The sequence below is a fragment of the Thalia democratica genome, chromosome 8, assembly GCF_965202585.1.
Source record: "Thalia democratica chromosome 8, ktThaDemo2.hap1.1, whole genome shotgun sequence".
Lineage (NCBI taxonomy): Eukaryota > Metazoa > Chordata > Thaliacea > Salpida > Salpidae > Thalia > Thalia democratica.
The window spans coordinates 25,865,025-25,879,468 of NC_139172.1; the positions used below are offsets into that span (position 1 = coordinate 25,865,025).

General features: G+C 25.7%; 1 protein-coding gene and 2 non-coding genes across 3 annotated transcripts in view; 2 read left to right on the forward strand and 1 right to left on the reverse strand.

Moving 5' to 3' along the window:
* Positions 1-3,810, forward strand: part of LOC145843071 (putative ATP-dependent DNA helicase HFM1) — a 29,146-nt gene extending 25,336 nt beyond the window's left edge. The window contains 3 exon segments of the mRNA XM_082950536.1: positions 80-238; positions 914-1,044; positions 3,739-3,810. Of these exon segments, the coding sequence (XP_082806662.1) occupies positions 80-238; positions 914-1,044; positions 3,739-3,810 (362 nt within the window).
* A 2,812-nt stretch (positions 3,811-6,622) lies between these two features.
* Trnaf-gaa (transfer RNA phenylalanine (anticodon GAA)) lies at positions 6,623-6,695 on the forward strand. Its single transcript has one exon. It is a non-coding gene; the product is annotated as a tRNA-Phe (tRNA).
* A 799-nt stretch (positions 6,696-7,494) lies between these two features.
* On the reverse strand, positions 7,495-7,567 carry Trnav-cac (transfer RNA valine (anticodon CAC)). Its single transcript has one exon. It is a non-coding gene; the product is annotated as a tRNA-Val (tRNA).
* Between the last annotated feature and the right edge of the window lie 6,877 nt (positions 7,568-14,444).

Below are 14,444 nucleotides of genomic sequence, written 5' to 3' on the forward strand. Positions count from 1 at the left end.
ACTGTTTATTTTTAAAGCACTATCAAATTCTTAATTAATCTAAATGATTAAATTGAAAACTTATATACACTTATGTAAATTATAGGCGATTCAGACAACAAGACGATAGCAAAACAGCGAATAAGCGACAACCAGCTGTTGAACTCGCTGAACAACACGTGGAAGAAATGCTACAGAATAAAGAGAAGTCATACTACAAGCGACGAACTGTCAATGAAGCTCATCAGTTCCGACTGGGGTTTGTAAGTATATTCATTTAAAATATGAGTTTGTCTCTAAATAATATTTAACTGGTGATGAAAAATAGTTGTTAAGTTTGTCATTCAAGTTTGCGTGTAACTAAAAAAATATTAAAATTGTCCAAAGCAAGATATTTAATATGTTTCAACTTTCAGGTTTATGTCAAACTATGTATAGTACAATTAGCAACAGTTTTAAACATAAAAATGCTATATTTAATCATTTATATTTAATAAATAATTGATATTTACTAAATATTTTAAACTTAATTTTAAATAAAGTTTTATCTTGTAATTTTTAGTCTTTGTTTAAGTTTTTGATTTTTTTTTTTATTGTTCAACTGCCGACTACAAATTGCGTTAAAAATATCATACAATTGTTTTTGTAGAAATTTTACTTTATCTTAAAAGTTTTAAGGTAGATTACATTCTTGTTTTCATTTTTATAAATAAACTGTTTAATTATTGTAAAATGATATTAATAGTCCGAGGCTAGTTTTTTCTACCAATGTATATAAGTAGTATTAATTTCTCATATATAAATAAGTTATTGAATAATAAAATCCTGGACTGAATGTTGTGTACAACTAAATTATTCTAAAAATTTTATTATTACAAAATAGTTTAAAACGTAAAAATTAAAGCTCCAAAAAAAAAATTAAACTTATATACAGTTGGAATAGACATAGAAAGTACTTATACGCCTTACTACTCTGCCCAGCGTAAAATAACGATAGATGTTTCAAAACCAACAAAAACTATCAATAAAAAGACAAACAAGACAACTTCTAATGCTAACAAGTTTGTATATTTATTTATTTGAGTTATATGTTTTTACCGAAATAATATGTGTAGAAAATTTGTCTTAAATGTTAGTATTTTAATATCTAGTCAAAAATTAATTTAACTTTAAAATAATTTTGGAAATAAAAGCTGACAACAAATATACAAGAAAAACTCTTTACTGGGTCATTTTTTCTTTTTTTAAACACTTTACTAAAAACAAAAGGTTTTAAAGCAAAGCTTTAATGAAGAACAGTCACCTCTCGCGAATCTACGCAATCATTTAGTTACGCACTCTTGTTTAGTTACGCATTTTAGAATTCTTAGAAAGGTTAAATTGAAAATTTTTTATTATTGTAAATTTATTGTGTGTATTGAGTTAACAACATATTTAGTTTTATATTAGTATTGTTTAAAGCTCTAGTTTTTTTTCAAAGTTTTTCAAATTCCAGGTTTTACCAGTTTTTGACTAAGTTTTGGAATCTTAGGTTTTTACAGGATTCCAGGTGTTTTGGCAACAGTGTAAAACGGAACATTTCAATAAAATATAACATTTAAAGTAATATTTAGAAAAACACAGGAAATGATAAATTTTTGATTAAATTGAGATTTTAGAATTCTAAGTTTGTGCCTTTTATAGAGAAACTTATTGAACTCTCTGGCATTCCACTTTGTAATTTAGGTGTCCTTATACCTTTGAATCAAACAAGGTACAATTTTCAATTACTTACAATATTTATGGTATAAAATTTCATTTTAACTCAATAAATCTCTTATTTTTAGCTAGTTTGATCTTTGTAATGAAACTAACATTTCATTTTAATATTTTAAAGCTCGTGAATAAATATGTAATTTTTTGTAATAATAAAAATATTTTTCATTATTCTCAAAACAAGCTTTTCCAAATTTATTTAAAAGCGGATGTTGTAAACTGTTTTACGCAGACTTCGTGACGTACTTCCAGTATTGAAAACAAAAACATTTTTTATTGTTAGGAGTTACATTTGTTTCAGTGCTTATAAAACGGAATTTTACTTGCAGTAGCAGTTTCGGCAGAGCATTCGGCAAGTGTGCTTTAAGTTAAGATGCATTTTAAGCACGTTAGATTTAAGAACTAATGTTTTCTTGTGTGTTTAACTTTAGTTCTCGTATAGAGTGATGTAATTGTATCTTTGTGTTGTTTAGTTTATGTAAATAAAATATAAGTGTTGTTTTAATTGTTGTACTAATCTACTTTACTAATCCCTATTACCCCCCTTAATAAAATATCTGTAACGAGACATTGGAAACCATGTGTGGCCTGTATTTTAGGAATCTTCTGATATTTAGGAATTAGGTGCCTTATCAATTAAAAAACGCAGCGAAAAAAAACTTTAGTTTATTACTAAACAACTTTTTAACGAGTTTAAAATTTTGACAGTATAATTTGCGATAATACTTTACTTTGCGACATTTCACTATGATAATAGTAAGAAAAATTGCGTGAATAACTTTCTACTTTGAAACAGCAAGTCTACAATTATAATACAAGTGTGTGGTAGTGGTTTATTTAGTTTCGTTAAAAGTGAAGCTTGATGTCAAGGATTTTTTGCTGGAAGTACTATCTAATTTTTGCGGTTATTTCTATGTATAGTTTTATATATGCTTTTTTAGTGCTTAGGTGCTTATTTTATTTGCTAATGAGCATAATATTTCTTCTTCTTAGTGCACAATATATGTTGCAACTACCATAAGTCGCATGGGGGCGCAGTATTTCGATCCTAAAAAGCTTAATCTTTTTAGCTAAGGGCACAATATAAGTTGCAACTAACATAAGTCGCATGGGGGCGCAGTATTTCGATTATAAAAAGCACAGCCTTTTTACTCTAGTGCACAATGTTCTTTTGAAGATGTTACAATTTACATAAGTCGTCAGGGGACGCAGTACTTAGTGCAAAATTGCATTTTATAAGTTGCCAAGAGAGCGCAGTTATTATATTTTTCTTAGCATAGAAATGTAAAGTAAGAACCGCAATAAAATTTAGAATTACAACAGCAGAATAGTTGTTCTTAATAACGTCTGAGTTTTAGCTGATAAAACAAATTTGTCTATTTGTTTACTACTACTACTTTATTGTTTTGATCTGCTGATTGATTGTTCTAAAGTATAAATTGTATTTGTTTTAAACCAGAATGTTGCTGAAGTTTAAAAATATATTTGAATGAGTTTCCATCTTTCTTAGTCGTAAAAAGATAATTTTCTTGCCTTATTTTATTACTCGTTTCAAGTTCAAGTATAAAGTTGTGTTAAAATTTTCCTTTTGAAAGAAATCAAAAATAAACTCCCCTTAAATTTAGCAGTCGTCGCTTGTAAATAAATTGTTGCGTTTATATCTTTTTAACGTTGTTTGAAGCAAATTGTTGTTTGATAACCACAACTTTTAAGCACACCTAACACCTTGCTACTGCATGAAACTTTAAAAGTCTTTTTGTTTATAAGTACGACAATAAACAAAAGATTGAATGAAGATTTTGTGTTTGTTCTATTACGTCACAATCAAGTTCCTGCTGTCATTGTTTCCGAAGCCAATCGATGTGGTGTTTTGCTGATTCAACAAACCAGCTAGAAGACAGAAAGTCAAATGTTTCCTAAAAGAAACAAGACGTTGTCAATGATCCAATTGATGGTTCAGAAGCCTCTATTAACATTCTGAGGATAACAACCTGAGGATAACAGCCCGACGACAAGCCCGAGGACAACAAGTCCAAGGACAAGAACTTCGAGGACAACAAGCCAGAAGCCAACTAAATGACTATCATTGTTACCTTGTTGTGTTTTATCTAAGTTTTTGTAAATTATGTAATTTTTAAGATAATAAGAAATACAATTTCTTTTTCTTACTTTTTTTAAACCGGACTTTTGATAATGTCTAAAAAGTTTAAAGTTAAGTAGGATCTTAAGGATTTAAATTATTTAAAACCAGGCTTTAAACGTTAAAATTGAAAATTAAAAAAGAAACAATGTAATGAAACTAACATTTCATTTTAATATTTTAAAGCTCGTGAATAAATATGTAATTTTTTGTAATAATAAAAATATTTTTCATTATTCTCAAAACAAGCTTTTCCAAATTTATTTAAAAGCGGATGTTGTAAACTGTTTTACGCAGACTTCGTGACGTACTTCCAGTATTGAAAACAAAAACATTTTTTATTGTTAGGAGTTACATTTGTTTCAGTGCTTATAAAACGGAATTTTACTTGCAGTAGCAGTTTCGGCAGAGCATTCGGCAAGTGTGCTTTAAGTTAAGATGCATTTTAAGCACGTTAGATTTAAGAACTAATGTTTTCTTGTGTGTTTAACTTTAGTTCTCGTATAGAGTGATGTAATTGTATCTTTGTGTTGTTTAGTTTATGTAAATAAAATATAAGTGTTGTTTTAATTGTTGTACTAATCTACTTTACTAATCCCTATTACCCCCCTTTAACATCTCTGTAACGAGACATCTTTACCCATCTAAGATTAAACTTGTCTTGCATGGTATTTGAGAAAGAACTACTTAATACTAGACGTTTCTCTAATACCATGCAAGACAGATTTAATCTTAAATGGGCAAGGAACAAAAAAGAAAAAAATATTTTGTGTACACACGAAGAATTTTTATTGAAAAACTTTTTATATATATGTGCAACTTGAATGAAAACTGTTTTTTAAACAAAAAAAGAGAAAAAGTTCCAAAACTGTGTTTAATCAGAATCCTTACACAAAAACAGCCAATAAAGTAAGTATAGTTGCTACCTCTCGTTTAGTTACGCACCTTTGCTGTGGACACAATGTTAATAGATTCGCGAGAGGTGACTGTTATTATTAAATTACTATCGTTGCTTGCTCACAAATAAATTAAGAGCATGTATGCTAGTTATTCTCGAATAAACTATATTCGTACAAATCGGATAGTTAGCATTCTGTAATGTAGGCACACTGACCGAATTATACAGAATTCAAAACAGCTTTTTAGTGGCTGTAACTTCATTAACTATAAAATATGACTTAAGTAAAATACGCTTGGCAGACGGATAACCGGGTGGAAATTAACTAGGATAATTATAGCGCCAAGTTAGTGTTTTATAATCAAGTTCTAGTCTTTTCCGTTTAATTTATTGTCAAATTGCCTGCAGCAGTTTTTGAATTTAAGATTTTAAGATTCCTCAATTTATGTGACTAATTTTACATCCCCTAAACTTTGTCTTCTATGAAACGCATTTGTCTTTTCACAAATGACTATAATTTTCTAGTTTTTTTTTTCTGAACAGTTCCTTTTCTACTATTTTTATGACTTTAATGTACCCTAATATAAGTTGGTAAGTGTTTGCCCCAGAACTTAAAAGGAAGTACATATAAAAAAAAATTACTTTCTTAAACAGCTGTATAAATAACATCAAACAAGTTTAATTTAAACATTAATTGCTATTTACAGTTCAATATATTATAGGTTTATGATTATGTTTTATTATTTTTTTTTTATTATGATTTTTGTTGATTGTTTATATAATTAGTAGAACAAAGAAACATAGAAAATAGCTGTGTACTTAAAATCATACAAGTTTACCACAAAAATTTTTTTTAGTGTTTTTAATTTTTATTTTTTCAAATTTGTTTCAAAATGATTATTAGAACAAAGAAGCCTTGCAAACACACTTGTTTCGACAAATACAACTGCGGTCATCAGTGCTGCAAAATTGGTTATTTGTTTATTTTCTTGTTATTTTTACATGATTAAAACTATTTACAAGCATAAAAATTTTAGGTATAACCAAAATTTTTTTTTTGTTTTCAACATTGTTGGTATAAAATAGCTATTGATTTATTTTATATTTTAAATCAATTTAGAACCACAATAAGTTTATTAATTATAGTTTTTGTTTACAAGTAGTTTTTTTGTTGTTATTAATCAGTTAGTTTTAAAACTATTTGTTTACTTGCGAGACAAATTTTAATTTTAAACGTTTAGCTGAAAATTAGGTATTTTGTTCTTTATATATTTATTAATTTTATATAAAAACTAAATATTGAATAATATTTACACAACAGGTTCACACGAATTTGACGAAGAAGGTGGAGAATTTCAAAAGCAAGGTGTTTCAAAAAGAACTCAGGAGGTAAATGATATACTAAAAAAATAGTTTATAATTTGCCATTTTAATTTACTTTCTGAGTTTTTAAAATTCTTTAAAATTATTTGTTCAATTTGTTTGTTAAAAAAGTTAAAACTATGGAGAATACAGAAAATATAATATTTAAAAACTTTTATATACTACCAAAAACTGATAATAGTAAATTATACCTTGCAAGAAATTAAACATTTACGTTATTTATAGTTTTATACCATACTTATTAAGCAAGTTTTTTTTCGTAAAAGTTAGTAAGATTAATTATAAATTGAGCTGATGTTATGAATTAAGTAACGTTGTAATAAAGGCAAAAGTGTTAGTTGTAAACTAAGTTTTAAATGTAAACAAAATAAGCATGTTTAAAAAGCTATTACAATAGTATGTTATGCAAACGAAATCAAACTTTGTGAAGTTTGTTTATTTTCGCTAAAATGTGCCTTCATTCACAAGCCTCGATAGCTCAGTCGGGAGAGCGTCAGACTGAAGATCTGAAGGTCCCTGGTTCAATCCCGGGTCGAGGCATACCCTTTTTGAATTATCGATTTAAACATACTACATGAAATGTTAATAAGTTTTTCTGACAACTAACATAATTGTCTTTGAATTTTATATACACATGAATACTTTCTGTTTTAAGTGCAACATTAAATAAAAGGAATGAATTATTTCTCTTCCTGCCCTCACTTTAAAAAATTACACTTTATGATCTGAAACATTGTAATTAAAATATATGCCAGTTGTAAAATTATGTCTTTCTCTATTTCTATAACTAACTATAATATAAGCTACCAATTTTTGAAAATATCGATTTAGTTTCTGAAATATAATATAAAAGTTCTACAGGCCCTTATTAAAAAACAAATGTAGAATTAAAAAAAAAAACTTTTTTATAAAGTCTATTTTCTCCTACAGTTTTAAAGCAATCCCTTTAAACTTTTTAATGTTGCAATAAACAATTCCTGTTAATTAACTTAAAATTTTTGATTAACTAAATATCGTAATAAAAACAGATATTGAAATTATATTTTTAACTTTAGGTGTAATTAACGATGAAATTTTACCCCTTCAATTGTTTGTTTCATTTTTTTTTAAACAAACTTAGTTATATTTGGAAAAATAGTTTTCATGGATTTTATCTATAAAAATTTTATTAACAGTTTATTTTTTATATTTCAAGTAAAATCCAAACTAATAAACTAATTTTTGTTAAATTTGAAATACTCTATACTTTTAAACTCAAATTAAGTGTGTTTAATAATTTAGTATCTAAAAGTGACAACGTGATGTAACAATAAACCGTTATATAAAATTGTAACTAAAATGTTTCAGCCCGGGCTCAAACCGGGGACTTTTCGCGTGTGAGGCGAACGTGATAACCACTACACTACTGAAACACTTGTTTATTTTCGCTAAACTTTGTTTAAAAAGATGAAATTTCCATTACTGAATGCTTTTAAATTATTATAGTACATATATTTATAATGGTCTTATGTAATAATTATTATTTATCTTGTTTTTGAAATTGCATCGATGTAATGAAACAAAATAATTACACAATTTTATTTTTGCTAGTCGACTTCGGAAATTGTTACAAGTTGCCCTTTATTGTTTGCAGTTTAAAGTTGTTACTTTTTGAAAAAAAGTCAATTTGTTTTATATCACTTTATAAAGGTAAATGTACTTTAATAAACTGCTAGTAGTACTTTTTAAGCTTGGATATACTTTTAACTTTTAAAGTTTTTTTGTATACTTAAAGTTTGTTAGAAAATAACAATGTCAAGTTTTATTATTTAACCCTTAAATTGATGCTAAAATGAAATTCTTATTATAATAAAATTGTTCAGGTTCAATAAAAATGCAAGTGATCGTTTTCTAGTAATTATTTAGACGATCATTCTTAAAAAATGTATATTTCATCTCGAAGTTATTTTGATTAAAATATCTCGTGTGTATTTAGATTTAATAAATGGTAAGAATGAAACAACTATACAGTAACCTCTCGGATCTTTACGCACTCGTGACGTTACGCACTCTCGTTTAGTTACGCATTTCAGAATTCTATAAAATTCAGAAAATAAAAACTTTCATTTTTTTTTTATATTGCACAAATTAGGTTTAATGTATATTTTTAAACTAAAATATGTTTTTGAATGCTAACACACCTCTCTATATCTTTAGACTTTGTAAATTTATGTTCCTTGACTAATTGATAAACATTTAGTTATACCTCAGTATATCAGAAATTTTGTTAACAATAGGAGATTAAATCAAAATTCTGAAATAAACATGAATGTGTTTAATAATAAAAGTATAATAAAATTATGAGAGTTTAAAACACAAAGAAATAATACAGCAGTCTTGCCCTATATATTAATAAAAACTATTTTATAATTGTAAAGAAATGCTTAATTATAAATTAAATTTGCTATATAGAAAAGATTATAAATGTCACATATAAATAAAGATAAAGATAATTTCTACTTATTATTAAAATAGTAAAACTATTTCTACTCGTATTGTTATTTTATAGAAATTCAAATCCTTTTTTTAATATATGTATAGTTTTATCTGTTGTTTTCATATTTATAAATTAAGTAAACGAATAGTTAAAATTGGGAAAGTGCCCAGTCTGCTTTTAACTAGAAGCAATATTAAAAAACAGCCATTATAGTGAGTTTATTTGGTACCTCTCGTTTCTTTACGATCTCTCATATCTTTACGCACATTTTCTGTGGACACAATGTGCGTAAATAAGCGAGAGGTTACTGTACTTATTTGTTACGATATCCCATTTTCAATTTGAAAATTAAAATGTTTGTATGAACTATTGTTTAACGAGACGGGTCACTTTTGCACAAGTGACAATTATGCACGAGATTAAAAAATATCGACCAAGAGTTAGGGGTGACAATGGCAGTAAAATTAAATAAAATAGAAAAATTTCAATACGTGCAAAAGTGTTCCTTGTGCATATCTGACACCTACCCATTGTTTGAATAAAACTGAACTAGAGAAGAAAGATTGATTTTAGTAAGTTTTTTATACTTAATTGGAAAGCTTTATTGAAATAAACATAGTTTAAGAATAAACAAAACTTTTTTTTCTCAAAAGTATAGTGAAAAATATTCTTAGAATTAAGTATTTGAATTCACATTTAAGGTTATTCTTTTATCTTATGTTTTTTTTTAGTTTTTGAAGCAATACGAATATGATCCCCACAGAAATTCAAAATTACCAATGAATCGTGATAATAGCAGAAACTATACTGATTTTCACCAGTTTGTTTTCAATTTTTTATTCAATTTTTTTTTTTGAGAATTTTTTAATTAAAAAATGTATTCTTTACTTAAACCAGTTTGTAATGAAAATTTTATTAATCTTAATCTATTCAGTTTAAAAATATTTTATGTACTTATACCAGTTTGCTCAGAAGTTTAGTTTTGACTAAGTTTTATTCATTATTTAATTTATTAATTTTCAAAGAAACAAAACAAATAAATGCGAAGCTGGGTGGGAAAAATTGAACGAATTTTGCCACAACAGGTCGATTGTTAACGAATCATTTTTCAACGATGAAAATACTTTTAATGAAAGTGAAAATACTAATGAAGAAGACGTAAAAAGATTCAGGCCGCTGAACAAATCAAGATTTGAAAGAGAATGTGAACTTTACGAGGTTTTTTATAACATAAAGATATACTTACGATGTTTAAAGTTTTTTACTTAAAAAATAACTAGAATATATCCTTGAGTTTTACCTTAACTTTGACATATTAGTAATAAAAGCTTTGGTTTTTATAATAACAAAATTTATAAAATAACACTGAGTAAAACAGGCGTGTTTACAAAAATAATTGAAACATTGAATTGGTAGAAAAGTTAATCATATTTTTAAACTAATATAGTTCTCAAGTTACTTAAGTTAAACTTAAATTTGATGTATAAGTGCGACTAGTTACTTAAAAATGTTTAGTACTTTAAAATTTAATGATTTAATATATTTATATTTCAAGTTCATTGATTTTTTTAATATGAACTGTTAAAAAATGATTTATGGAGGTATCCGTATGCTACACGTAATGATTACAGAACCTTTATATAATACAATAAGTGCATTAAATGATTTCTTTACACTAATTTAAGTAATAATAATATTTGAAACTAGAATATAAACTTCTTTTTATTGATAATGGTTTTAAACTTTATGATAACATGTTATCAAATGTAAACTTCATGTTATCAAATACTAAAAAGTTTTAAAACTAATTCTGCTTCAATTCTGACAAAACTATTTAAAACATACGTTCACCCTAAACTTGAGTTTAATACTCAATTTTGGTCCCCCATTTAAAAAAGGACATTAACAAAATTGAATCTGTGCAAAGGAGTTTTACCCGTCATTTTTGTAATCGTTGCAACATATCTTACACATCATATAATGATAGAATGATTAAATTTGGCTTGGAATCACTGGAATATAGAAAATGGGAATTTGATCTATTAACTCTTTACAAAATTATCAATGGCAAATATAAATCTTAAAAAACATCTTAAGAATATGCAAATCTATTACAATTAAAATTATTAACTAATTATAGTAGTTATAAAATACTTTATAAATATTTAGGAACAAATAAACTCTGGTTCGAGAACGACACAAAACAATGAAAATAAAATTAAATTGAACAATCAACAAAATAATGATAACAAGTTCAAACTAAACGATCAACCAAGAAAATTCACTGTTGAAGCGAGTAATCAGATGAATAGCAATAAAGTATATTCAAAAAACAATAGTAAAATATATTTAAATAATAATAACATTCCATTGAGAAGCGAAAGTGAACAATTGTGGACTGAACATTCACATATTTACCAAAGTGGTTTGTGTTTGTTAAAATATTTGTTTATGCATAAAAAAGATCATATTCATTATAATGTAATAATAATATATTTTAAAATCAGAATGCACCGATATTACGGAAGATGAAATGACAATAGAAAAAGTTGAAGGAAATTCTCCCTTTGTACAAAATGAAGAAAACTTGGTCTCAAGCTAAATTCACTTTCCCTAACAATAAGTTTCAAGGTCGATATAGTTAAAGTTTTGAACTAAAATTACTTCTTAATTAAAAAAAAAAGATTCGTTGTAGTCCTAATTCAAAATTTTTTAAAGATAAATAAAGTTTTAATGAAATTGAATTATACACGATTTCGTAAAAACTTATTTGTTTATGTTGTCTAATTGCATTTTATCAGATACATAAATTTGTGAAACTTTGTGTTTATAAAACTAAAAGAACAATTGTTTTTGTTAAAATACTTCCAAAAAATGTTTATGTAAACATGTTATACTAGCAATTGAACTAATTATTTATTTTTGTAAATTTTGGTAGATGGAAAATAAAGTTGAAAGAAAAACTACGAAAAGTATTTTAAGAAAACCAAATAATTTTTCTGATCTACCAAATAGCATCAGGATGGAAAAATCTAATAATTCATCAGATTACAACCCAGTATGTTTGGATATTTTTATCTAATAGAATTTGGTTAAAATTTGATGTTTTGAAACTTTGATTGATTTAGTATTTTTAGCTGATGTTTTTTTTGTTGTTAACGTAAATGTTCTGAGTTTTTTTTACTCTAAATTTAAAAGTTTTAATCAAAATATTATCTGACAACTCTAAAAAAAATTTCAGCTAAAAATACCAGATCAATCAAAGTTTCAAAACAAAAAATTTCAGCCAAGTACAACAGTAAGTTGATTTTGTTTTATTTTAAATTATTCGTACTGTTTTGAAAATGTCAAACTTATTGGTGTCAATCAAATTTTATGAAGACGGGTGTAAGTGTGTAAGCACAAGTTTTATAGTTTTGTAAAGTAGATATGCCGATTTGCGTATCAGTAATTTTTAATTAGGTTGTATTGTAAACTTTGTTGGATTGTTAGTATGAATAATAATTAGTTTTATCTTATGTTAATTGAGTAATAAGTCTTTTTATAAGTATTTAATTTAATTAAAAAAAAAAAAGGATCAAGACGAAGATACAGACGTTTCTATAAACTGCGATTTCCAATTAGATTTCAGCCAGAATTTTCAGAAACAAAATTTATGCAAAAACCAACATAAATCAGTTGACCATGATTTCATTGGTAACACAAATGATTTGCATGGTAACACAAATAACTTACATGGTAGCACAAACGATTTCCATGGTAATACGAATGATTTCCATGGTAGCACTAATAATTTTAATGGTAAATCAAATAATTTCTATAGTAACTAAAATGATTGTCATAATAACAAAAGCGATTTCCATGGAAACACAAATGATTTCCATGGTTACACGAATGATTTCCATGGTAACACAAATGATTTCCATGATTACCAAACGGAAGTCAAAGATGACGAAACAATTGATTTTTACCTGCAGTCGATTGAAACTGACGACTTTGATGATTTTGACAAATCAGCTTTTTCTAATAAAAATCAAAAACAGACTGTAAGTTTTAGTTATTTTCTCAAGCTTCAAAATTTTTATATATTTCCTCAGTCTTTATATTTAAAACAGTCAGTTTTGGACACAATTAAAAAAAAACTTATACCTTACATTTCTTGATTATTCTTTTTACAGTATAAAAAGTCTTCGAACTTTGATGGTTTTAACCAGCCTTCTGTAAGTAAAAAACAGCAAAAATATGTAAATAAATGTATAATCTTATAATTAACGCCTTATAACGTTACATCTTAAATAAATGTATATATATAAACAAAAGTAAACATTTTTTAGTTTTTTCTATGAGTTTAAAGAACTCTTTAGAAACTTTCGAAAGTACGATTTATAACATTTAAGTCATTGACAAAATTTTTTTTTTGTTTTTGTTGTAAGAAATTATAGACAAAATTATGACATATAGGTTTTAGAAAGTTTAACAAACTTATAACTATGAACTAGAAAGTTAATAGCCTACTTTTTAAACAAAAACAAGTAGCAAAATGTGAATAAATACTCATAGATAGACTTATTTTGCAAAAATTGTAGTTACTTCAAAAAATTGATAAGTTTTATCTTAAAACAATAAAGGATTTTTATTTTTATGCTTTTTAGCTTTATTTAATAAACAAAATAAAAGACTAAATGTTATTACTGTTTTAACTTTGTAGTGTGGAAAATTTAACAAAGATTCAACTTTTGACGGCTTTGAAAAGTCTGCTTTCTCAAATAATAATACACAACAAAATGTTTGTTTTATTTGACTTTTTTTTTCAAGTGTTTAAAAATTTATTGTTTATATGTTTTTTTTTACTTTTTGTAAATATTTCTAATGCAATGTTTGTTTTAGTTCAAAAAGTTTTACAAGCCTTTGAACTTTGATAAATTCTTTTTTCTCTTAATAACCAACAACAAAATAAAAAATTTTTAAGTAGAAGTTTAGCTTGACTGTTTTTTCTTCGACCATTTTTGTAATGATTTTTTTTTAGTTTTTAGCGGCCAAGTGTTATGGCTAGGTGTCAGAAATGCACAGAGCGTCACTTCTGCATAATCTTACAAAAGTTTTATCAAAAAAGTCCAATGTTGAAATGAACATGCAATTTTTTTTTTCAAAATAATGTTTTAGATATTATAAAAATTCTTAATTAGAACAGTAAAAGCTCGTGTAAAAGTAACGCTTCGTGCATTTTTGACCTGTTCCCGTATTTGAATTATGTTAATTTTTTGTACGTATATAATAAAATATTTAGTTTGGAAAATTTGACCAGCCTTTGAAGTATGAAAAAAGTCTACCTGAATTCAAATATCAAAAAAATTTTGATAATAAAACTAAACCATTGAAGAATTAAAAAAAAGAATTTTCCAAAATATCCAATGAAACTGATTCATTTAACAATGATTCATTTTTCCATAATAATAGCACTGTTAGTTGTTTTTAAGTTAATTTGACAGTAAGTAGTTTTTATAGTCAGCGTGTTGATATTTTTTCTCTCCTTTAGTTCTGAAAATTCTTGTAATTCTAATGAAATCTTCAGTATTAGATGACATAAATTACATCGAAAAAAAATATTTTGGTTTATAACAAATAGTGTAATAAAGTTTTTTAAGATAATATAGTCTGAATGTGATATCTTTTGAAGTCTTGGAGTTTTATTTATTTCTAGTAATTATTCAAAGCAATTACTAATGTAGGTCATTGATTGTGATAAAACTTGTTAAAAAAATGTTTTATTTATATTTAAATTCAGTTATTAAATTTATTAATTATTTTTTAGA